At 43.4% G+C, this 25973-nt stretch overlaps 1 protein-coding gene across 1 annotated transcript in view; it reads right to left on the reverse strand.

The window, feature by feature from the left end:
* Window positions 1-25973, reverse strand: part of LOC126474794 (peroxisomal leader peptide-processing protease-like) — a 787868-nt gene that overhangs the window by 73949 nt on the left and 687946 nt on the right. Inside the window, exon 6 of the mRNA XM_050102270.1 lies at window positions 15533-15657. Coding sequence (XP_049958227.1) covers window positions 15533-15657 — 125 coding nt within the window. The remainder of the gene's footprint in view (window positions 1-15532; window positions 15658-25973) is intronic.

Raw genomic sequence — 25973 nt, forward strand, 5'->3', positions numbered from 1 at the left:
CCAAAAGTGCCTTGCTGAAATTTTGGATAGTATGCCAAGGCGAATAAAGGCATGCATCAATGCAAGAGGACGTGCTACCGGTGTGTATGCTACCGGTGTGTACAGCAAACTGGACCACCACCTCTGAAGGTCTCGCGGTATGGTGGTAGAACATGCAATGTGTGGTTTTCACTAGCAATAAAAAAGGCGGAAATAATGTTTATATTGATCACTATTATAATTTTCTGTACAGGTTCCGGAAGTATCGGAACCCAAGGTGTTGCAAAACCATTTTTGATGTGTGTATATTCGTTTGAAAAGAATGAAATGAGAAAATTGTTGAGCGCTCCAGCAAAAATAATAAAATTGCGATAATGTTTTCAGAAAAATTGCTTAGTTGAATCCTTGTATACTTTATGAAAAATACAGGAGCTTAGTTTACAGGAGAGAAAAATGACTTGCCAATTTCAGGAATATCACATGTCAGAAACTTGATGGAGAACAGGTTTTCCAACCAAACCATAAGTAGAACAGCTGGATGTGGACAGGGGACAGTAATGAAGCTCATCGGAAAGGAATACAAGCTAATTTTCAAGTTCAAAAGGAAAAGAGACTGAAATTAGCGTGGTCCATAGCTACCCGAGAGATGATTTCAAAACTGTACACTTGTATTGAATCAGTGACTCAAAAAATTTAGTTTTCCAACGTGACCAGCTGCTACGATGAACTCAAGCGGACTATCATCCAAGAACACTGACTGAAATACTCTATTACTCTTGACCAGATTCTAGAAACTGTGGTCAGTCTTAATGCAGCGATTTTCTTTTTGAAAAACAATTAACAAATCTGATATTAAAACATAAGTCCATTTTTATCAAGGAACATCTGTTGAAGTATTCCGTTATATGCTGTACCAACAGTATACTACATTCGCACGCTTACCTAATGTAATTTGGTCGTTTTGACACAATGTTTCATAAATCGCCGTTCCACTGCACAAAATAATTGTTTTCACGTCCCGCTAATGATATAAGCCCAGTACCTGATGAAGCATATTTTCCGTATACACGATGAACTCCTCCATCTGCTTATAACCCACTTATACGTCACCGACTATGGCTCTAAAAGAGAAAAAATAAAACAATTGAATCGGTTACATGTCAAGTCACAAGCTATTTGTTAACTTTTGGAAATGATGGATATGAATTACTATAAGATTTCAACTACGTTCATAGACTTTCCTTTGACATTACACTGTCGAAAACAAAGGTGTTTGAGAGGCAATTCGAGAACTTCGTACTTGTTGCACAGAATCGTGCAATATATATCACCAGAACGAAAACAAAATTTCAGTGATACCAACGCCATTTGAGAGTCTAATCCATGGACGTAAGCCAAGTCTTCAGTACAGTTCATGTAGGACGACCTAAATTAATATTCTCGAACCATTTCTCATGCTGAATTGTCTCCGAAATACAGAAGTAATGAACTCACTCAACAGAAATACATACCAAATCGTAACAAAATGATATTTGTGCTCAACTGTCTCGATTTCACAAAGTAAAAATGCTTCTCATTTTATTTCTCGTGCACAGGCCCTAAAATTTCTTGTCGTTTCGACGACTGAAATTTTATTATTTTTCCAGTGCCTCAGATCCGATGAAACTAAAAAATTAAAAATCGAAATGTCAATGAAGTTTCCAGTTTGTGCTGCCGGGCCTCTGTGGGAGCTAACGTGTTTCTTTTTATCAGTAAAGCTTGTAATTGTACTTCCTGGCTGTTTGATTGTTAGACAGAGTAATGGTTATGCCATTTATGCTTGCCTCCGTACTCCATGCATTGTCATAAGCATCAGAACCTAAGGCACGGCTTAACTCTGTACTGCACTCCTGTGCAGTGGCACTTGACCCGGAGGTAGACGGTTCGACCCTGGTGGTGGGAGAAATTTTCACCCTTGGCCGATAAGGGCATGGAACATAGAATAAAAAAGGTATGCCAGATTGGCTTAGTGCGCTCTCATTGGTCAGCGACTTGTTACGTCACCCGGCAGCCAGATGGCAGCAGTCTCCGTTTGTAGAATATGAGAGATTGAAAAATAACTGTTTTCACGTCTCTTCTCTTCTCATATAACGTAAAGTTTCGCGCTCACAGGGTTGAACACACTTCATGTTAATATTATATACAAGGTTTCCGAAAGAAATGCGTTAAATATTAGTAGCAATGATGATATATCGCCACGCAAAACTAGTGGCCGATGTTCGCATCCGCATTCATGCTCGTGTTTTAGGCATCTGGCTACGGTAAATGTTTTACAGTTGGGTACTGCCGATTTTACACATGTTTTTGTAAATAAAAAGATAGTAATCTTCGAACTTACCTTACAAAGCTGGTGCAGAACCTACGTCGAAGATGCTGAAGGCGACGCTGACCAGAGCCGATTCTTCCTTGCCGAATTCCGTTTCATTGCATCAATTTCGGCTCTTTTGTTTAAATGTCTAATCCGTATAAAAGTTCTTGTTCTGACATATAACTGAACTATTTTGCTATTAAGTTCGGGAAATTTCGCACTTATATGATCTGCTAAGGTTGCCATCACTCTATTACAATGAGAAATATTTGATCCATGAAAAGCAGCAAATATAATTTCTAACTCACGTATTTTAGCAAACCAGTCAGTAGAGGGAGAAATGAGGCCCCCTTTTGAAATAATGGTAATCCAGTCTTGCTTCAGACTTCTGTATCAACAACACACTGCCCTGCTGTATTTCCCAAAGAACTGTCAACGTTTTCGCACTTGAATGCTATATATCCTGCTAGATATTTTAGAGCATCGTCATTCACGTCTTCACTGGTACACACTGAATCACTGAGCTCGAAATCTAAGAGCAAGTTTTCGTCATCTGTAGCGACGTCAAATGATTTATCAGTTACTCTTATACATAATTCACTCGAGAGAAAACGTGCAAAATCTTCCTCAGTTTCATCAGCTGGTTTCGGGTAATTTTCAGAAGCAGAATAATCATTTCTGTCCACTGAAGTCGAAGCACCAGAAGACAAAGGTATTTCACTTGCACTTCCAGTCAGTATTAATAATCGAATTCTGTTTTTCACCTCGAAAGGAGTGGGATTGTTGTAGAAGACACCAAGGCCACGGATCCTGGAAAAGAAATTTTCCAGACAATCTTGATTAAGTCTGGCTGTCAATATATAAGTCGCTCCTGAATTTTTCATATCATTGTAAAGTCCAAAAAGTGAATTTATTGATATAATGAATCCCTTCTGAAATGGGAGAAGACTGTTTCTTTTTCCTACTCGCATACTAGAGCACATTTCAAGAAATCTTTTTAGAGAGTTTTTCTGACTTCTGATATGAAACCCGTAACCACTTCTAAGCGGAGCTTTCTCATCTTGAGGGTATCTCGAATTCAGCACATCGAAAACATCGTTCACGAGCTCAATGAAGCTTCCTTCGCGATCTTTATGCAGAACGTATCTCACAGCTTGGGCAGTGCGACGTGAAAATATCTGTGCAGCCCTTCGGACATTCTGACGATCACGTCCACTAACGTTAAGATGAACCTCCGATATGTGGTGATTGATCGAAAGATCGCCTTTCTGATGTCGAAGAAGATTTTCTATAACCATTTTTGTAATCACAGTGCCATCAGGCAAAGATTTCTTAATAACTTGAGCAAATGTGGAACATCAAAAATAACCCAAACTTTTCTGCTGTTATCAACAGGGTTTGAAAAGAATGTCTTGGATGTAGACACACGAAGTTGCTTCCACACATTCATATTTTTTGGTCCCATGTCACACGTAACAGCTACAATACGGATTCCTGCTGTTTCAACTTTTTTTATGACATTCTGCAACAAATCACTAGACATTGCAACATCAAAGTCATAATACACTGGCTGCTTCCATTTTGAAAACAAGCTGCGAACCATGACGACTTGGACATTGTTGTGTGGTCCGAGTACTACATCGTCGGACGAATCGTAAGTCACACGACCGTCAATGCTCATCTCGTCGAAGCTTAGGACACCAATCGCCTCTAATGATGTGAACATTTCTGACCTACTTTTAATTAACTCCAAAACTGGTTTCAAAATACCTGGTCGGCACTTGAACTGTTTCGTCCATGTCTGGAGTGTTGACCTGCAGGGAAAAGGATAATTCTTCCTCCTCAGGTAGGCATATGCTTTAGGAGACAAAGCTCTCAATGTGAGAGCATTTGCAATGTCCTCTGAGCACCACTTTACTTGCTTCCTCTTCTTTAACAGAAAACGAATTTGTCCTGGTGTGAAACACTGAGAAAGTGTACTTCTCACATCCGAGCATACACATTTGTGCTTCTTAGTGTGAGACATATTAGGTTTTATAGATTAGCTTGCTTTATAACTTCTTTCATGGGCTTAATTCTTTGTTCCAGTCGAACATTTTTAATCTTCAAACTAACCCATTCTTTCTTCAGTGCTTGAATTTCCTGGTCTTTAATTGAAATTAGCGGATCAGTAAAAACGTCTGTGTTGCTGGATTTGTCCAGCTTACTTTTCTTGGGAGATAAAGTTTTCAACGTTGAGAGAGCACTTTTTTTTTTACTGTTCTAGTGTCACAGCGACGTTCTCTCTCTGTTAGAACGCTACCGGTAACATTCGCGGTGCTGGGACCAGGAACTTCGAATACATTTCCGTGCCAGTTTGGTATTTTTAGAGACGGAACAGCATTATCCTGTAGCAGTTTCCGTGTAGGTAGACCTAACAATTCATTCTGCAAGTCTCGTTTGTAAACGCTTTCACAAAAATGTTCAGAACAAACTCTTGCATTATTAACATTAATTTTGTCCTCTCGTTTACAACGAGCAATCCACTTACGCTGTAGTTCAACATTTTTTGGAAAACGATGATAAATTACGCCTTCAGTCTTACGTCCACTATTACTACATTCAGCAACTGCACAATACGACGTATTTGAAGACATAATTCCAAGAACGGAGCTACAAGACTCACGGAACAATTCCTTTCCAACTGAACACTCGGCAGGACAAGAGTTACACACAAACTAACGTGTAACACGAACTCGCATGCACGCCTTCGATAGAAACACTGAGCGACACCGTTGTAAACAAACTGCAGTAGCTGCCAGGTGACGTCACAGCTCGAGATTCATCACGGCGGATAAAGGAGTGGGAGGTCGCATTTGCACTCCCTTGGATAAGGGGAGAAGAGGTGGTGGTGCAAAAGTCCTCGTCACGGACCATACGCCAATTTTATGGATTAAATTCCAAACCTCTCTTCAATGTTCTCACGAAATTAACACCTGTGAGAGTGTTGATGGTGATCCGGAGTCATAAGCTCGGCGGCTCCGTCCCGTTGGTGCTATTTGAGAGGAGCACGCTAACTGGTGTAACAGAATCGGCTTTCTTCCTCTCCCTTTTGTCTTCACCATACAATACAAATATGACACAACAGGACACACATGTCCGTTACAGTACCCCACATTCAGCAGATAAACGTAAGAAAGAACTCTTATACACTGCATGGAAAAAGGCCACTGTGTGCCGAGGAAGAAAGCTTTTTCCAATTAGGCGGCTGAACAAATTTGCTGTAGAAAATAAGATAATTTCAGATTCTAATCACTCGCAAAAGCGCTTAGCTATACCCATTGATTCAAATCATTCTACTTGCTCTCAGGAATACGCACAGATCTTGTTATCTGTGGTCGAATCAGAGGTACAAGGTAGTGAAGCGATAAGACGCATAAAATAATCTTCATATACATATTTTTCTTCTAATTTTATTTATAACGACTTGATTTCGAATGTACTGACTTAGGATTATGTCTGAACGATTAGATGTAATAGTTCGTGTCTATGCACAGTTACATTTCAGATGTTAAGTATTAGACGCAGAAAGTCTTCCGTATCAACAGACTATCATGAGTTACCGTCCGCTTTCGACATCGAGTGTACGCTCTGATCCTTGTGCCTGTGAGCAGTACAGACCAAAATAAAGTGTTTTAACATAGATTTACGCGACAGTCATTAACAGTATTGGTATCTACAAAGGAAGTCGCATTGTCCACTCGTATTGAATTAAGATTTAGATAAGTAGACGGCTGAGTGATTTACTGCGTATTTCTTAATCGGCCTTGGTTCATTTTTAAGCATTTGACAGAACAGGATGAGGCTTAACTGTTTACAGAAAACTCTACACTGCTTCAGGAGTACAACGAGATGACAAGGTGTTTCAACCACAAGAGCATCGGCATTAGATCTCCGATTAGTCATCCTCCTTAAGGTTTCTGCGGTTTCCCAAACTGCCTTCAGACTAATGCTTAGATTCTTTACTTCTAAAATGTTGAGCCTGATTTCCTACTCCGTCCACGTCCAATGTAAGGCTGTTCTCCATTTCTAATTACAGCGAAGTCGGCAGTATGTTAATCCAGAAATTTGTTTTCCTCGAGCAAAAACCGTTTAGGAGTGAATCCCTGCTTTCGTTGCAAGTTTCTCCCCTGGATAGTATTTCAGTTCGTTGACTTTAGTTCGTAAGATTTTGCAATGTCGTGCTACAGAAGAATGTTGAAGAATGGCTGGGTAGATCATTAAACTAATGAGGAGGTACTGAATAGAAATGGGGAGAAAAGAAATTTGTAGCACAACCTGACTAGAAGAAGGGATCGGTTGGTAGGAAACATTCTGTGACATCAATGGATCACCAATTTAGTTCTGAAGGGAAGTGCAGCGACCAAAAATCATAGGGGGAGACCACGGGATGAATACAGTAAGCAGGTTCAGAAGGATACAGGTTGCAGAAGTTGTTTGGAGATGAAGAAGCTTGTACTCAAAAGAGTAGCATGGTAAGTATTGTGAGCGACTTTGTACACTATAGTGCGGATCGGTGGGCTACTGAGTGGTGCGGCAACTGTCGTCGTACGAAAGCTGGACGGGGATAGAAATGACTAGCGAACAAAATAACACAGTGAACTGAACAGTTATTCAACTTGTGCGTCTCCAAGTGTACGAAACCTCAGTACAAATAATATAGCGAGAAATAGAGTACAGATCTCAGTGTTAACAAGGAAGACGGCTCTCTGTACTAAAGCATGGACGATGGAGTTGGAGGAGCGACTAAATGGTTCAAATGGCTCTGAGCACTATGGGACTTAACATCTATGGTCATCAGTCCCCTAGAACTTAGAACTACTTAAACCTAACTAACCTAAGGACAGCACACAACACCCAGCCATCACGAGGCAGAGAAAATCCCTGACCCCGCCGGGAATCGAACCCGGGAACCCGGGCGTGGGAAGCGAGAACGCTACCGCACGACCACGAGATGCGGGCTGGAGGAGCGACTAGGCGTCGTACGTGTAGCATCACGTAGCGAATAGGCCCCAAGCACGGGTGGGCTCGTGGCAGCCGCGGGCCGTGCTATATTGCGGCGGCAGGGGGCGGCCGTGGTACCGAGCGGGCGTGCTCTATGGATTCACTGGACCCCACATGACCGCTTTCGGCGTCTGACGGAAACTTGCATTGCACTGTCAACTTAAAATTGCCTGTGGGGTTGCATCAGTACGTGACAACAACAACAATCGCTTAACTCATTTCGGAAATAGAAGCGCTTGACATGAATGACGTCGTCGATTTAATAAAGCGGTTGTGTGATTAGTAGCCAAATACGAATTCTGAAGAAAAAAAAAGTTTGTCTGAAGACCTCTGATGTAATGGAACTGAGCGATGTGGTTTAGTGGTTAATGTAACTAACTTACAACACTAAGCGTTAAGTTAACACTGTGCACTGAAGTGAGACCCGACCTCAATCCAAATTTGACTTCTTTTGGAAATGTGCAAAGCTGAAATTCTCCAACACCCATCTTGATGTAGGTATCCTAAAGCTTCCATAGTGCTGGTTGATGGCTCCGCCAGTGAATACCAGGCTACACATCCCAAAATCCGGAGACACGTCGCCAGCCATCTATAACAATGTTTTTCTGTCAATCATCGCTTCCTTCACGTCTAGCAATGATTTGTTAATGCAAAAAATGCAAGATGTGCGGTCGACCGAAGCCTTTGTGTTGTGTACATAGTTCCGCGTAGTCAGCGCGTACACAACTTTCCCACTAGAGCGCGCCCCGCTAAGCACAACAGCGCAGACGCAGCGCTCGTCCGTCTCCGCACTACGAGATGGCGCTGTCTTAGAGACGGACCAAATTCTGCTTCCGCCGATCCGCGTATTAATATGTAACGCAGCCAATGAGATTGCTGCTAACGTAGAACCTTTTCTCCTCGCGGATCACACTCGCGCAGTGATACCTGAACGCGCGAGGTATTATAACGAGTGTACAGACCTCCGATTAGTCAGTCTGCATTAGCCTGCACCAGTCTATAGTCAAGTTTCAGTCTGCGCCTAATAAGATTATCATATTCCTGTACATAGCCATGAAGAGAAATGTATAGATACTTTGTCAAGTATCAGATATATGTGAGAATAAGATTAACGTACCAAGACCAAAGGAACTTCAGATTGTCAATTGTAAATAGCATCCAGAACCAAGTTAAGTTATTTCTATGATTTTTATTAATTTAATAAATGTGTGTGAAAATTAATCAAGTTCTGTTTAAAGTTGGTCACCGTCAATCTGCTACTCTAAGCGTGCCAGTGGCATTTCTATCGTCTGACCTAACGGCAGAAGATAAACACGCCACTGTAAGACCACGAGACATATTGCTGACACTCGCCTACTTCGTTAGAGCGACAAGTCAAATAATCTGATGGTGTGTGTACCGAAGGTCTTACAGTACGCACACCACACTTTGTTAAACTATATACGTCTCCTTATATTTGCCTCAATGTATAGGTTGAGGAAGGTAAGTGCATGCCACCTCTACCAGAGCCATGCTTAATAAAACAATTGTTTAAATCAACATTCGCGTTGAGGACATCTTCTTCAAGGTTTCTTTAAGCCATATGGGCGACTGGTACGGAGGTTCCTTAGTGGCTAGCACTTTATTTATTTAATCGTATGGCTGAGGGCCCCCGTCGGGCAGACCGTTCGCCGGGTACCGGTCTTTCAATTTGACGCCACTTCGGCGACCTGCAGTCGATGAGGATGATGATGATGACCGCACAACACCCAGTCCGTTGTCGGAGAAAAGTCCCTGACCCAGCCGGGAATCGAACCCGGGCCCAGAGGATTCACAATCCGTCATGCTGACCATTCAGCTACCAGGGGCGGACATGGCTAGCACTGCTGACTCCTCACTCAGTCTTCCTGTGTGTTCATCTCCCTGTGGATGCGATATTACATCCCTTCATTCTTTGTTCAGCTCAGCTGCAATGCTTCCTACGCAGTCTTCCAGGTGCCGTTTACTGATCTAGGCGCTTCAGTCCGGAACCGCGCTGCTGCTACGGTCGCAGGTTCGAAACCTGCTTCGGGCATGGGTGTGTGTGATGTCCTTAGGTAAGTTAGGTTTAAGTAGTTCTAAGTCTAGGGGACTGATGACCTCAGATGTTAAGTCCCATAGAGCTTAGAGCCATTTGAACCGTTTACTGTTATAAGTCTTGTAGGTCATGATAATGAGTGGACGAGGGAGAGAGAGAGAGAGAGAGAGAGATGGCTCTGAACACTGTGGGACTTAACAGCTGTGGTCACCAGTCCCCTAGAAATTAGAACTACTTAAACCTAACTAACCTAAGGACATCACACACATCCATGCCCGAGGCAGGATTCGAACCTGCGACCGTAGCGGTCGCGCGGTTCCAGACTGAAGCGCCTAGAACCACTCGGCAACACAGGCCGGCGAGAGAGAAAGAGAGAGAGAGAGACGTGCTACTTTCCTGTATCCTGGTTTCAAGCACTGAGGATCACCAGCAGTCGAACTGCTACTGGCGTTAAGGTGTAAAACTGTCAACATGACAGAGTGTGGCGCTGATATAAAAAATATTTTGTTTTTGTTTTGTTTATACATGTTGTGCAACAGCGGAAATCAAACGTCACTTTGTTTTGCGGTACAGTTTTGGTGACACAGCTTTTGAAATTAGTTGTGTAATATGTATTTCGTCCTAATAAATAAACTGCAATACCACAACATCATAAAATTCTTATGGACCACCTACGTACAAATAAATTTACCCACAGTTGGTGAATGTTTACACACACACATGAAAAATGATTTGCATCACCCCGGTGCTCAGAAGTCCTGAAGATACACGTTGACTGTGGATATTGTATCACAGATACACTTCCTTTGACTGTTCAGATATGTCACTAAACCCGCCCAAAGATGAAAACAACAATGCATGAACAGGGCCTATTTCGACGAAGGGAGTCCGACAGCCTATCAGTTCCAGTCATTCCACCAGGAAGGAGGTACACGGCTCGTGTTGTCTGTTGTTCAACCATGCCTAGACAGTCAATACTGCGGTTCGATCCCGTCCGCATTGTTACTTTGTGCCAGGAAGTTCTTTCAACAAGGGAAGTGTCCAGGCGTTTCGGAGTGAACCAAAGCGATGTTGTTCGGACATGGAGGAGATACAGAGAGACAGGAACTGTCGATGACATGCATCGCTCAGGCCGCCCAAGGGCTACTACTGCAGTGGATGACCGCTACCTACGGATTATGGTTCGGAGGAACCCTGACAGCAACGCCACCATGTTGAATAATGCTTTTCGTGCAGCCACAGCACGTCGTTTTCCGACTCAAACTGTGCTCTATAGGCTGCATGAAGCGCAAATGCACTCCTGACGTCCATGTCGAGGCCCATCCTTGTAAAAACGACAGCATGCAGCACGATACAGATGCGCCCAACAACACGCCAAATGGACCGCTCAGGACTGGCATCACGTTCTCTTCGCAGATGAGTGTCGCTGATGTCCTCAAGCAGACAATCGTCGGAGACGTGTTTCGAGGCAACTCGGTCAGGCTGAACGCCTTAGACACACCGTCCAGTGAGTGCAGCAAGATGGACGTTCCTTGCTGTTTTGGGGTGGTATTATGTGGGGCCGACGTTCGCCGCTGGTGGTCATGGAAGGCGCCGTAACGGCGGTACAATACGTGAAAGCCATCCTCCGACTGATAGTGCAACCATATCGGCAGCATATTGGTGAGGCATGCGTCCTCGTGGACGACAATTCGCGCCCCCATGTGCACATCTCGTGAATAACTTCCTTCAGGATAACGACATCGCTCGACTAGAGTGGCCACCATGTTCTTCAGACATGAACCCCATCGAACATGCCTGGGATAATTTGAAAAGGGCTATTTGTGAACGACGTGAGCTACCAACCGCTCTGAGAGATTTACGCCGAATCGCCGTTGAGGAGTCGGACAATCTGGACAACAGTGCCTCGATGAACGTGTACATAGTATGCCAAGACGAATACAGGCATGCATCAATGCAAGAGGACGTGCTACTGGGTATTAGAGATACCAGTGCGTACAGCAATCTGGATCACCACGTCTGATGGTCTCGTTGTATGGTGGTACAATATGCAATGTGTGGTTTTTATTAGCAATAAAAAGGGCGGAAATGCTGTTTATGTTGATCTCTTTTCCAATTTTCTGTACGAGTTCCGGAACTCTCGGAACCGAGGTGATGCAAAACTTCTTTGTTGTTGTCTGAAAGTAATATGATATTTCAGTAAGAAAAGACGCAGGCGTAGATACTGAAGAAGTGTACTTTATGGTATGGGGCGTCATTCATGCATGTTGTAAGAAACAGCTGACGCCATTGGCATATTAAAAGAAACGGTACAGAATATTTTGTATTATAGATCAACTATGTGAAAGATGTCTGCAAAACGAGTACTGCGTTTGTTGAATGTTAACGAAGAACATATTCCAAATTGAATTGAAATGTTTGGACCGCTGGACAAAGAATCGCATTTATTCTATCAGTCGGTTTATTACTGTTGGTGAGGTGTGGGTACACGACTTCGCGCCAGAAGCGAAATTAGAAACACACACTTGAGCAGTATTCTAAGATGGAAGGCATAACTGATTCGTTAACTGTCTTTTAGACTGGGTGTATTTTTCAGTATCCTGCCAATGAACCGAAGTCTGCAACCTGCATTACCTACCACTGAGCTATGCCATCATTCGATTTTAGCCTAGAAGCTCGTGTGACTTCTCCTAGAATGGCGTTGATATGTACACTGCACTAACAGACACGCTGACGCCAGCCTGTGTGTACCCATGTGGGGCGGAGGCAAGGGGGGAGGGGTGTACCACTACGGGAAATAGCCATCAAAACCCTCTGTGGACCGAGTCCAAGGCGCTCTGATCTGTTGCAGGTTAACACGCGGTTCAACGTCTACATTAAAAGAATGGCCTAGTCTCTGTTACTAATACTGTGTTCTAAACTTACACATGTCGTCTCTTTAAGAAAGCACGAGAAAGCGATTGCCAGCACCAGCAATTGATCCCAGGTCCCTCAGTTAAGCACCACTCTATCATCACTGTGCGACAATATTTCACCTGTTGAAAGAGCAGGCATCCATTCTATTACACAAAATAAAGTTTAGTTGCAGACAGGCACGATTGTAAGACACTCACATGTAGCTTTAGGCCAAAGCCTTCCTCGGTAAAGAAAGACAGACATACAACATTCACACACACACACACACACACACACACACACACACACACACACACACACATATACACAAGCAAACACACGTCACGCACACATGTTCGCCAACTCCAGCAGCTCCGGTCGGAATGCAACATCATGCGGGATGCAAGCAGCAATCTGGATGAGATGTGGAGGGGAAAGGAGAAGTGATAGAAGTGAATTGGTAGTGAGAGAAACGAATGCTGTCTGGTGGAGTGTGGAGGGACTAGACTGCCAACAGGCGAAACGTCAGGAGGTTGTGGGGTAAGGAGGTGGAGAAAAAAGGAATAGAAAGGAGAGGAATGGGGAAAGACGGGCGGAATCGTTGGCAGAGGGCTATAAATAAAAGAAGTGCGAGACGAGAATGTGGAGGAGATGATAGGACAGAGGGGGTGGAAACTGTTGGGTGGAGGGTGTGGGGACAGTATGTTACCGTAGGTTGAAGCTGGGATAATTACAGGAGCGGAGAATGTGTTGTAAGTAGAACGCCCTTCTGCACAGTTCAGGAAAGCTGGTGTTGGAAGGAAGGGTCCAGATGGCTCGGGTAGTGGAGTACCCACTGAAATCAAGTGTGTTATGTTCAGCTGCATGTTGTGCACTAGGGTGGTCTACTTTTCTGTCGGCACAGTTTGGCGGTGGCCATTCATCCTGGTGGAAAGCTAGTTGGTAGTCATACCAACATAAATCGCAGCAGACACCTCGTTAAAGCGGCCCCAGCAGATTTAATACTGTCACAAAGGCGAAGGGTGGACCCATCACTTATTAAGGCCCACTAACAGGTGTTCAAATACTTTTTAACAGGTAGCGTAGGTTGAAGATAGGCAAACAAAATGATTATAGCATTCGCAGATCAGAGAAAGGTTTTGCAAATGTTGCCTGGGATACCGTGTATGAAATTCTGAAGACAGCAAAAGAGAAAATACACTGCATTTATAAGGACTGAAGAACATTAGAGGGTAAGAACTGCTGAGAATGGAGCGATATGTAGTTGTTGGTACTCTACCCGATGTTATTTAATCTGAGCAAGCAGTGCAGAAAACCAAGGAAGAATTTGGAAAGAGAATTAATGTGCAGGAAGAAGAAATAAATCTTCCAGGTTTCCCAATAACATTATACAGTTCTGTTAAAGACGCTAAAGGACTTGGAAGATCAGTTGAATGGAATGAATAATGTGTTGGAAACAGGTTATAAGATGAATATCAACAAAAGTAAGAGAAGGGTAATGGAATGTGTGGTACGACAGATTGACAGCACCTCCCCCTGCGTCTCACATTTGGTAGCAGAAACGCACGTTTCCGACAGATGCCGATAGTGGTGTACGGGGACCAGGCAGATCCAATGACGCGTGCCCGCTGAGCCACACCTTCAGAGGCTCCGACTACGAGTGCCCCCTGCTGCTAGGGTACAGTATGTCTGGTGGTAGCTGCACGGCCCAGTCTCAGTTGCAGTCTTCAGTCTTAGCCTTCGACAGTTCGATACTGCATTAGTAGTGGCAGCCCTATACTGTATAATACTCCTTTGCTTCTTGTGATAGCTGAACTTTATTCCTGTTTATTCTTTTGTAAGGTTTCTTCGCGATGATTGCAGAAAGTCACAAGTTAAGTAAAACTTGTGTGTACTGCATTTACATGTTCGCTAATCATTTCTGCTCCTGTCCTGCTTCCCTATGACGACGCCTGCTGCAATACTTTATAGGCCACCTCTCCTCACCATTGTGTATGAAGCAGTACATGATAGAGCGTATTAGAATTAGATTAGGAAATGGGTCATTAAAGGTTTGTTACTTGTACAGTAAAATTATGACGATAGCCGACGTACAGAGGATATAAACGCCGGCCGGTGTGGCCGTGCGGTTCTAGGCGCTTCAGTCTGGAACCGCTTGACCGCTACGGTCGCAGGTTCGAATCCTGCCTCGGGCATGGATGTGTGTGATGTCCTTAGGTTAGTTAGGTTTAATTAATTCTAAGTTCTAGGGGACTGATGACCACAGATGTTAAGTCCCATAGTGCTCAGAGCCATTTGAACCATTTTTGAGGATATAAACTGGGAATAACAAGAAACGCTTTTCTGAGAAAGAAAAATTTGTTAGGGGTGAATTTAAATTAGGAAATCTTTTCTAAATGAATTTTTCTGGAGTGTAGCCGTGTACGGAAGTGAAACGTAGATGATAGACACTCCACACAACAAAAGAATGGGGCTTCTGGAAAGCGGTGCTACAGAAGGCCGGATGGATAGGTCGAATAACTGTAATTGGCGACAGTGTTAATGGCCTATGGCCAAACAGCTCACAAGGAATGCTGCGTTGTGAAATCGGCTGAAAGTGCATAGACAGAAACTACATCACGTTACTGCACCTTGGCAACGTCGCAGACTGGCTCTCCCGAATCTGCCTCACGTATGAAGAACAAGCACGGGTGCCTTTCCTGTTTGTGAAGCACTTTGTGCCTTCTAGGTGTGTCAACCATTATTAGAAAACTCTGAGAACACACCGAATATCACAAATATTAGATAATCTAGAGCATAAAGGAACACTCAAACATGACGGAATTTTACAGAGTGAGCACTGATTGGCTACCTACATTGCTGTGTACTGCGCAGCCCTGTCTCAGTGGTTATAAACGCTGCTGTGGACTATCACGAAGTGGTACAACTGGACTATAAACAGGAATCGGTTGGTAGGACATATCATGAAGTATCAGGGAATGGTCAGTTTGGTAGAAGAGGGTGATGTGTTCGAGTGGAGGAGGAGGCCAGTGGATGTAGGCTGCAGTAGTTATGCGGTGGTGGAGAGGCTTGCTCAGGATAGACTAGCGTAGGGAGCTGTTTCGAAACAGGCATTGGACTGAAGTCGACAAGAGTTTTATCGAGTAGAAAGGGGACACACCAGCTCTCGCTTAACTTAGCGGATGAGTGAGAGTGAGTGGCGCAGGCAGTACCTTGCTGACGACGTGTGAGCAGGTGAGCACCAGCCCGCCGCCCAGGTGGACGCCGGCGCCCCAGCCGCCGCCGCTCGCCACGCGCACCACGCCCTCCACCGTCCGCGGCAGCGGCACGGGGCCGCCTGCAACACACCGCCGCACATCTCATGCTCCAACTCAGCTACAACAGGCGCCAGGGATCAATGCCTCAGAGCTGACGCGGCTATCGGAAAAAACAGTCCTAACCCTCGTTCTATTCCACTTCGTGTCCCAGCACGTATGCAATGGGGAGGTGGAGGGAGGTGGTCATGAGCTTGTCCCCCTCCCCCCTTCCCCAAGAAAATTTTACTTAAAGTACTTTAGTTTCCAAATGCCGTAGATAATTTTCAGAAAATGCAGTAGCGTGAAAACAATCTAGAAATATCGGGTGATCAAAAAGTCAGTATAAATCTGAAAACTGAATAAATCACGTAATAATGTAGATAGAGAGGTACAAATTGACACACATGCTTGGAATGACATGGGGTTTCATTAGAACCAAAAACATACAAAAGTTCAAAAAATGTCCGAAAGATGGCGCTTCATCTCATCATAGTAGCAATAATTACCACAACAAAGTAAGACAAAGCAAAGATGAGGTTCTTTACAGGAAATGCTCAATATGTCCACCATCATTCCTCAACAGTAGCTGTAGTCAATGAATAATGTTGTGAGCAGCACTGTAAAACATGTCCGGAGTTATGGTGAGGCATTGTCGTTGGATGTTGTCTTTCAGCATCCTTAGAGATGTCGGTCGATCACGATACACTTGCGACTTCTGGTAACCCTAAAGCCAATAATCGCACGGACTGAGGTCTGGGAACCTGGGAGGCCAAGCATGACGAAAGTACGGGTGAGCACATGATCATCACCAAACGACGCGCGCAAGAGATCTTTCACGCGTCTAGCAATACGGGGTGGAGCGCCATCCTACATAAACATCGTATGTTCCAGCAGGTGTTTATCAGCCAGGCTGGGGATGATGCGATTCTGTAACATATCGGCGTACCTCTTACCCGTCACGGCAGCAGTTACAAAACAGAATCAGGCAATTCCTCGAAGAAAAAAGGCCCGATAACGGTAGATGTGGTAAATCCAACCCATATCGTGACTTTCTCGTCGTGCAATGGAGTTTCCACGACAGTTCTAGGATTTTTACAGTTCTAGGATTTTCGGTAGCCCAAATTCTGTAGTTGTGGGCGTCGACAGACACTCGGAGCGTGAAATGAGCTTCGTCGGTCCACAACACGTTACTCAACCAATCGCCATCTTCCGCCATCTTTTGAAACGCCCACACTGCAAGTGCCCTCCGCTTCACTAAATCACCAGGTAACAGTTCATGATGCCGATGGATTTTGTACGGATAGGATCGGAGGGTACTCCTAAGTGCCAACTAAACAGTAGTGTATGGAATGCCGGTGCGACGTGCGACTGCACGAGCGCTGACTTCCCCGTGCATAGACGAACCCGCTACAGTCTCCATTTCTTCCTGAACTGTCTCAGCAGCATTACGCCTTGTGCTCGGTCGGCCACTACTGGGTCTATCGTCTAAACAACCCGTGGCTTCGAACTTCGAAATCATTCTCGCCACAGCTGCATTTGCTAACGGACCTTTACCCGTACGAATCCCCTTCCTATGGCGATAGGATCGTAACTCTGAACTAACACATTCCCCATTCTGATAATACAGCTTCACTAAAAGAGCTTTTTCAGGTAACGTCAACATGCTGCGACTGCTGGCGCATCTGATTCTCTCTCTCTCATTACAGCTCCTTTTATACACGACTGTCATGCGTACAATGACGATTTGCAGTCCAGCGCCAACTGTCGAACATTTTGTGAACTTTTTTGTTTGTTCTAATAAAACCCCATGTCATTCCAAGCATGTGTGTCAAATTTTACCTCTCTATCTACATTATTCCGTGGTTTATTAAGTTTTCAGTTTTATACTGACTTTTTGATCACCCAGTACATGTCTTCTTTCTTTATCAACCTCCTTTTTCCGCAGGTGCAGATATACAACTTACACAAATTAAATACTGTCTTTTGCAACTACAATGGCAGTATTATTAAGACCAAATGCGTTTCGCTTTATTTTAAAGCATCTTCAGTGTTTTTGTTTTTCGTTTACAATTTTCTTTGCTGTGATCGTGAACAGTTCTCATGCTGTAACTTACTGTAATCTAAAGAATTAATTCTAACCATTACTCACAGTTCTCTTCGTTTCTGTTCATCCACGTATAAGCGTTAGATTTTAACGCACAGCACTTTCACTAACACTAAACATATTCACGGTTTTTGTGTGTTTCGAAGAACCACTGTCATCTCCCCATTTAGTGTGTTTTGTTATGCTACTGCGGGATGCACACCAACATCATCACCACTACACAGCAAGCCACAACACAGAAACTCACAGAGAAGCTGGTACACACTCACATACAGAAACAAATTGACACAAAAATTGGGAACATTCTCAAGAAACAAGGAATAAAAATGAGATACCAAAGTAATAACTCTATACAGAAATAAATAAAAAAGCAAGATCACACTGACATGCGAAAAAAATCTGCCATTTATCAACTCCAGTGTAGTACCCTGTCATGCTCTATACTTACGGCAGACAAGCAGAACCTTTGAAATAAGATATAAAGAATATAAAAGAGCATGGAAATATGACACCAGCCGTTCAACATTTGCAGAACACCTCCAGCAAGAAGACCACGACCCTACTACAATAGTAGTAGTAGTAGTAGTAGTAGCTTTATTCATGCGTAGATCTCTTTTTACAAAGATATAGGACATGTCAAAGTATTTACAGGTTTAGATCGATTTAAAATAATCTAGTTGGTATACACATATATTTACAGACTTCTAGTTGGAGACAATCATTATATTTACTCCTGGTATACAATAATTTTTTTACAAATAACTTATTAAACAATGTAATGCCACACTGTTCACTCAAATCTCACTGTCAGTCATTGCACACACTATACACACATTGTTTCATAACACTTCACTCACTAACACACACACACACACACACACACACACACACACACACACACACACACACACACTGGTGATCTCTGGTGATATCTGGGCATTTTCTGTACCGCAACTTCCCATTTGCTATCCTGGAAAACTGAGTCAGCATCCCTCCATAATGGGTGAGATGTTGACCGCAGAAAGAAAAAGAGTTGCCATTATTGTGCTATGCACAGCTTGGGCGTAAGTATTTTTAGGAAGGAAAAAAGAAGGAAAACACATAAAGTGAAGGTGTTATGTGGAATGTTGGTTGTTTTATAATCATTATTATTATTACTACTTGTATATCATTTTTTTTATCAAACCCTTACTCTGTTTTATCTAAGTAATCCTTCAATGTATAAAATATATTGCATAACAGGTACTTATCAGCTACCTTTTTAAATAAGTGTATTTTTGTAATTTTTTAAATCTCTTTTGGTAATTTATTGTACAGTTTTATTCTTTGGTAGAAAATGTTGTTTTAAGTTTTATGTTTATTTTTTCTTGGTAAATGTAAGTTGAGTCTATCTCTTGTTGCATAGAAAAGGACATGAAAATAGTCAGATTCATTATAAGAAACATCTCCTAAATCTGCAAGAGAATTTCCGTATTAAAAAATCAATAACAGATAGGAAACGTATAATAAACGACCAGACAAACAGCAGTAACCAGACGTTTTTCAAACTAAACAAACATACTGCAGAGAAAGAATCCCTCTCCTCTTTGACCCCTAGACACCAGAAAATAATATCGCAACTTGGCAATATCCTCTTCCTAGATCAATCTCCAGTGTACCATTGTAAAGCAATAATTTGCACATACAGTAGTTAAAACAAGTTAGCTCCCTTTACAAACTCTCTCTCTCTCTCTCTCTCTCTCTCTCTCTCTCTCTCCCCACCACCACCACCAAAAGAAACAAAAGATGAATGCATCCCGCAGTGGCATAACAAAACACACGAAATGGCCAGATGACAGTGTTTGTTCACAACAGACAAAAATGTGAATACGTTTAGTGTTAGTGAAAGTGCTGTGCATTAAAATGTAACACATATACGTGGAAAAACAGGAAGAATGACGTAAGCAACAAAATAACTGTGAGTAACAATAAGAAGCAACACTGTTTATAGTAGTAAGTTGCAGTATGCGAACTGTTCATGATCTTAGAAAGAAATTCTGTAAGGGAAAAACAAAGATCATATTCCAGAATGAGATTTTCACTCTGCAGCGGAGTGTGCGCTGATATGAAACTTCCTGGCAGATTAAAACTGTGTGCCCGACCGAGACTCGAACTCGGGACCTTTGCCTTTCGCGGGCAAGTGCTCTACCATCTGAGCTACCGAAGCACGACTCACGCCCGGTACTCACAGCTTTACTTCTGCCAGTACCTCGTCTCCTACCTTCCAAACTTTACAGAAGCTCTCCTGCGAAACTTGCAGGAGAGCTTCTGTAAAGTTTGGAAGGTAGGAGACGAGGTACTGGCAGAAGTAAAGCTGTGAGTACCGGGCGTGAGTCGTGCTTCGGTAGCTCAGATGGTAGAGCACTTGCCCGCGAAAGGCAAAGGTCCCGAGTTCGAGTCTCGGTCGGGCACACAGTTTTAATCTGCCAGGAAGTTTCAAAGATCATATTGTTACAGTGACAACTGAAGATGTTTTAGCATAAACCGACACGCTTTTGGCGTTAATAAGACTTTTATTACAGTTGCAAAAGACGGTATTTATCTTATACAAATAGTCTAAAAAGTCTAAGAATTCTAGAAATTACAAACTATGTTCAGCACAGGGGACACTTTTTAGTTGCTCGCTTGAGCGCTAGGTGACGTGGAAGCGCTTGCGGACTGACCAGCTGCAGAAGACAATGCAGCCAGGAAACTTGGTGTCTGTGTCAAATTGGTCACGGTTCGTAAGTACACGGATAGAACCGGGAAACCACAGGTAAGGCAACTCAGAACATAAAAACCCCACCACAAGGAAAAATATAACAGTACGACTCATCGTCTTGAATCTAGTGGGAAACGACCGAAGGATACAGCATTTCTCTCATTTACACTCTCTCATAGTTATAATTTACTATCCTGCGTTCACAATCGTAGTGATAAGTGAAGTACTGAAAGATGGCCATTTTACATTTATGGTACGTTAAAAGTGAGAATGACGGCCAATTACGTTTATAGGGCTGGAGGTTTATGAGTAGAAAGTGAGAAACCGTGACTTCACCCCTCCCAGAACACAACCCGGTATCCGTGCCTGTTGATAGCTGCCCATTACCTATGCTGTTTATCACCCGAAAAATATTCTCTTATCACTAGACTTCACTGTCAGCCTTGTTGTGTTTAACTGTTTAGCATTTATGCTCTCCCAGTTTCTATTACTTATTACTTGCAGCATTAGTGAGAAAAGTAGGAAGAGTCTAATTAAATCTGCACGCAGAAATGACATCCATATTGCAAGCAAGAAACTGACGAGTGTGGCATACAACTGAATAAAACGAAACACGTATCGGTATGAAGGAACGAGTGTAAATAGTTGATACACTGCTCAAATGGTTCAAATGGCTCTGAGCACTATGGGACTTAACTGCTGTGGTCATCAGTCCCCTATAACTTAGAACTACTTAAACCTAACTAACCTAAGGACATCACACACATCCATGCCCGAGGCAGGATTCGAACCTGTGACCGTAGCGGGCACGCGGCTCCAGACTGTAGTGCCTAGAACCGCACGGCCACTCCGGCCGGCTGACACACTGTACGAAGATTATTAAATTATTGTACAGCAGCTATTGATGCTATTCAAACACAACTGATGAAAGACACCGATATTATTCGAGAGGTGCGACGATTTAGTATATTTATATCGCCTGAATCTCTTAAGCCAGTGACAGTTGTGTTGACGTAACAGCATTCATGAAAATGTTCTGCCTAGCGCACTTCGGACTCGCTGTCGCATTCCTGCAGCGAGCGTTCTTCTAAGTAGAAGACAGCACAAGGAGTTTCAAAAAGTCAAGAAATTTCAACATACTATCTTCTACTTCAATCAAGATACAAATTTGGTGTCAATTTTAACTTACACATGGGACTATGAAATTTCTATTTTCAAAAGAAACATTCCACTTTTACTACTGTATATCATTTAAATGCATACGCATACAGCCTTGGGATACTTTTTACAATTCACTCTTCTTCGCACAAAACTGTAGAAATTCAGAAATTGGAAATACGAGACTGTGTTACTTCCTTATAAGGAACACTAACAACTTTATTTGCACAAATAGATATAAGCCTATTCTAAATACTTCATTCATGAATGTTTTCTTTGCATTTGTGGTTAACATGAACATATCACGCAGAAGGATATAAGTATTGCGACGTTTATCATGTTCCACGGTACTGCCGTCCTTCATCATGCTTAACACAAGGTGTACTGCTGCCTTCTCCTTGTCTGGTTGAATGTACAATATTCAATGTACGATATGTTAACATTGGATTGACGGTCGCCTGTAATGATAGTTATGAGCTGGCCTTGATAGTCAGTTCCAGCTTGACTTCTTGCCGTGCTCTGTAACTTTTTTTCTGAAGTGCCAGCGCTTCACTGGAAGAGAGCGGGGTTTCTCCTACCATTAGCTATGTAAATTATTTCAGACAGTGACTTGGCTTTAAGCTCAGCAACCTGCAACAGTTGGGTTTATCATCGTTTTTGTGTCTGATAGGTCATATATCTTTCAAAAACTTAGCTATGTAAATTATTTCCGGCAGTGACTTTGCTTTAAGCACTGTATTTTCATTCAAAAACTTAGCTATGTAAATTATTTCCGGCAGTGACTTTGCTTTAAGCACTGTATTTTCCTCCATAAACTTCCACAATTACAATTCACAATCATATGACAATAACTCTTCATCCATACCTTCACCCAGAATCAACCAGTCTCTTTGGTGTCTTTACTGCTTCTATTGACATTATTGGAGTGGTCTGCCAGCATAAGCGGCCAAAGACACTACTAGCTAGGGCATAACCACCTATGGTAAGCTAACATACACCGACGAACGACAAGCGTCGGCAAGCCCCTGTATATCAGCAACGCTGACTGGAAATTACCAGCTGCTATTAGAGGCGACCAACAGGCCACAGCAGGGAAACCGACGAGCTCGCCCACTGACGCACAAACAAATCGCCAACATCTCCCTACACTGTGCATCTGATATATGACCTATCGGACACAAAACGATGGTGAACCTAACTGTTACAGGTTTGCTGACGTTGACCGAGAGATCAACACCGGCACCCAGCGGCAGGCGCCGAGCAACAGCACCGCACAACGTCAAAGGTACCGACATGCCTGGTACCCACTACTAACAAAGCCTAACCTTGCACGGCCTGTCGCAGGCAGCAAGACATCCGCTACTGCTCTTACCACCCGACCTAACTATCGCACAGGTTTTTTTCCCTTGGTTCTTGCCTTGGCACCTTTTTTCCTTTGCCCTTCAAACCGCTACCCTTCGTTCGACTTCGATCCAATCTATCTCCAGATGAGCGCGTATAAATTGTTAACCTTAACCCGACGTACGCAAACATCGCAGTAGCCACATCCTGCGACACCTCACTCTAGTGAACACAAACCCTTATGCAGAGATGGCAGTACACCTTTTGAGTTGGGCATCATGCCGGTGTGGGCGTGGAGAGGCTCCAGCTCTATAAAAAAATGCTTGCGTATTCTATGGCGGCCCCTCTAAAGCACCTTCAAGTGACGCGAACGGAAAACAGAGCGCTCCATCAGCAAGTGGAGACACCCGCTCACCGCTCATGCTACATTCACAGGTAGAGCCTTATCTCACTTGACTCTATACAAAGAGAAGCTTCTCGTTGGTGTTTTGTTTCTGTAAAGTCTATCTGAGCTATACACAATTTTTGTATTTCGTTCACGCGGCTATCTTCCATAGTTTGAAGAGCCTAACGATGTGCCATGGCCTTTCTCAAGGAAATGTCATGGGACACCACAGTGTATTCCTATAAGCTGTGGACACTGGACTTTACACGCTTCTACCCAAATCATGGCGAATTACGAGGGCCATTCAGTAAGTAATGCAATACTTTTGGTTTTGTTCAGGATTCCAATACACCATATTATTCCCTACTCTTCTGGCTACAGAACGTTTTTTTAAACATAAGCTCTCTTCAAGGAGATGGCCTTACGGCACCTTACTGGGAGGCAGCCAACGTCTTGCTGCATCAGTAACCTTCCCATCATCCATGTACCTCTTCTCCAGGTGCATCCTCCATTGGACCAAACAGATGTATGTCGGAAGGTACGAGGTCTGCGCTGTAGGGTGGATGAGGAAGAACACCTTTGAGACCCCAAATACTTGACGAGTGTGTCAGCGTTACTAACAGAGACACCCAGCTGAGCATTGAGGTGTTTGATTGTGATCCGTCCGTCACCTCCAATGAGGGTGTCCGCACATTCCAACATTGCAGGAGTCACAGCTGAATGTGGCCGGCTGGCGCAGGAGATAGGACGGTTTTGAGCGGCGTTGTTGCGATGATGACAGACGGTTGGTTGGTTGGTTGGTTGTTTGGAGAAGGAGACCAGACAGCGAGGTCATCGGTCTCATAGGATTAAGGAAGGACAGGGAAGGAAGTCGGCCGTGCCCTTGCACAGGAACCATCCCGTCATTTGCCTGGAGCGATTTAGGGAAATCACGGAAAACCTAAATCAGGATGGCCGGACGCGGGATTGAACCGTCGTCCTCCCTAATGCGAGTACAGTGTGCTAGCCATTGCGCCACCTCGCTCGGTGATGACAGACGCCTCGCCCAGCCATTCACCGTGCTTTTGTCCACTGCCTGGTCTCTGTAGACATTCTGCAAGTGCCTATGAGTGTCTGCGGTGCTCTGATTTTCCTCCAAAAGAAACTCAAAGACAGATCTCTTCTTGGAATGCACTTCCGTTACAGATTCCATTTTATAGGCTCCATATAGCGACGGAACCTAGCAGAACTTCATGAAACTATGGTGGCTGTAGTGAGAATATTTCACGATTTTCCACAACAAATTCAGCATTTTTTTCAACCGAAATTAGCCGAAAAATTGTGTTACATTACTTATTGAACACCCATCGTATGTTTAGGGTGCTCGATTTTACTTACGTTTCACAAATCTTCACTGTGCCCTCCACCGGACGCACGAGACAAACGTACTTTTGCGAGCATGTCCGGCGTTACTGCATTCACTGCATTAGCTGGGCGGCGCCGCAGTTTACTCAAAGTTGGTGGAAGGTGAGGCGAGCAGTCACATTCTAGTAGAAAGCCCCACAAGAAAATAGCATCTCACGAGATCAGACAGTCTTGTAGACAAATGGTGTGATGCAATTTCCGTACTGCCTTCTCGGCCAATCCATTGTTAACCGTCGCAGCACCAAGGGGTGGGGGGCGGGGGTTGTTTATGCCCACCTTTCGAAAATATTATAATCTAGTCAGCTACTTTATATTTTAAAATTTTGAAATAAATATTTATTGTTTTTAAAGAATTCTTTTATCAGATTCCATAAATGTTTTACATTTTTCATTTAAACGTAACCCAAAAATTTAAATCTCAGTAGTAGATGTCACTGTCACTATTGATGTCGTATTCAATAATTTCGGGTTCAGGACCTTACTTACTTATCAATATCCCTATAAAAAGTACGTTATGAGTAAAAGTCAGCAACAATTAACGAAATTGGCCGGCCGGAGTGGCCGAGCGGTTCTAGGCGCCACAGTCTGGAACCGCGCGGCCGCTACGGTCGCAGGTTCTAATCCTGCCTCGGGTATGGATGTGTGTCCTTAGGTTAGTTAGGTTTAAGTAGTTCTAAGTTCTAGGGGACTGATGACCTCAGAAGTTAAGTCCCATAGTGCTCAGAGCCAATTAACGAAATTTGCATTTTTTTTTTTACGGCGGGCATAATGTTCCACCCCTTCGATAGTCTACGTTATTGAAAGTGTGGTGATATTCCTAAGTGTGTGCTAAAAGATATTTTCGGGTTCTGTACCATCAGTATCGCTTTAAAAAGTATGTTGTTAACATACGCCAACATAAATTAACGATTTTTTTTCTTTTCTCTTTATTTCGAGTGGGCATAAAGTACCCCCTCCCTCCTGGTAATGGGCGTTATGGAAAAAAACGTTACTACTGCTAGGGTTAAAGCAACTCACTGTAAGAATTTCTCTTAGAAGCTGGTGCAGTATTGCTCCGTTGTGTTGAAAAATGAAATTTTCGCCATATTCTCAAAATTATGGAAAAAGTCAGTTTTCCTACTTATCCAGGTACGTTATTCCTTAACCGTCATTTACACAAAAAATTCCGCGCCCTAAATCTTTTCCCAGCAAACGGCGTAAGGCACGTGAAGCTTTGGAGAGCCTC

Source organism: Schistocerca serialis, chromosome 4 (genome assembly GCF_023864345.2).
Source record: "Schistocerca serialis cubense isolate TAMUIC-IGC-003099 chromosome 4, iqSchSeri2.2, whole genome shotgun sequence".
In the NCBI taxonomy this organism is placed as follows: Eukaryota; Metazoa; Arthropoda; class Insecta; order Orthoptera; family Acrididae; genus Schistocerca; species Schistocerca serialis.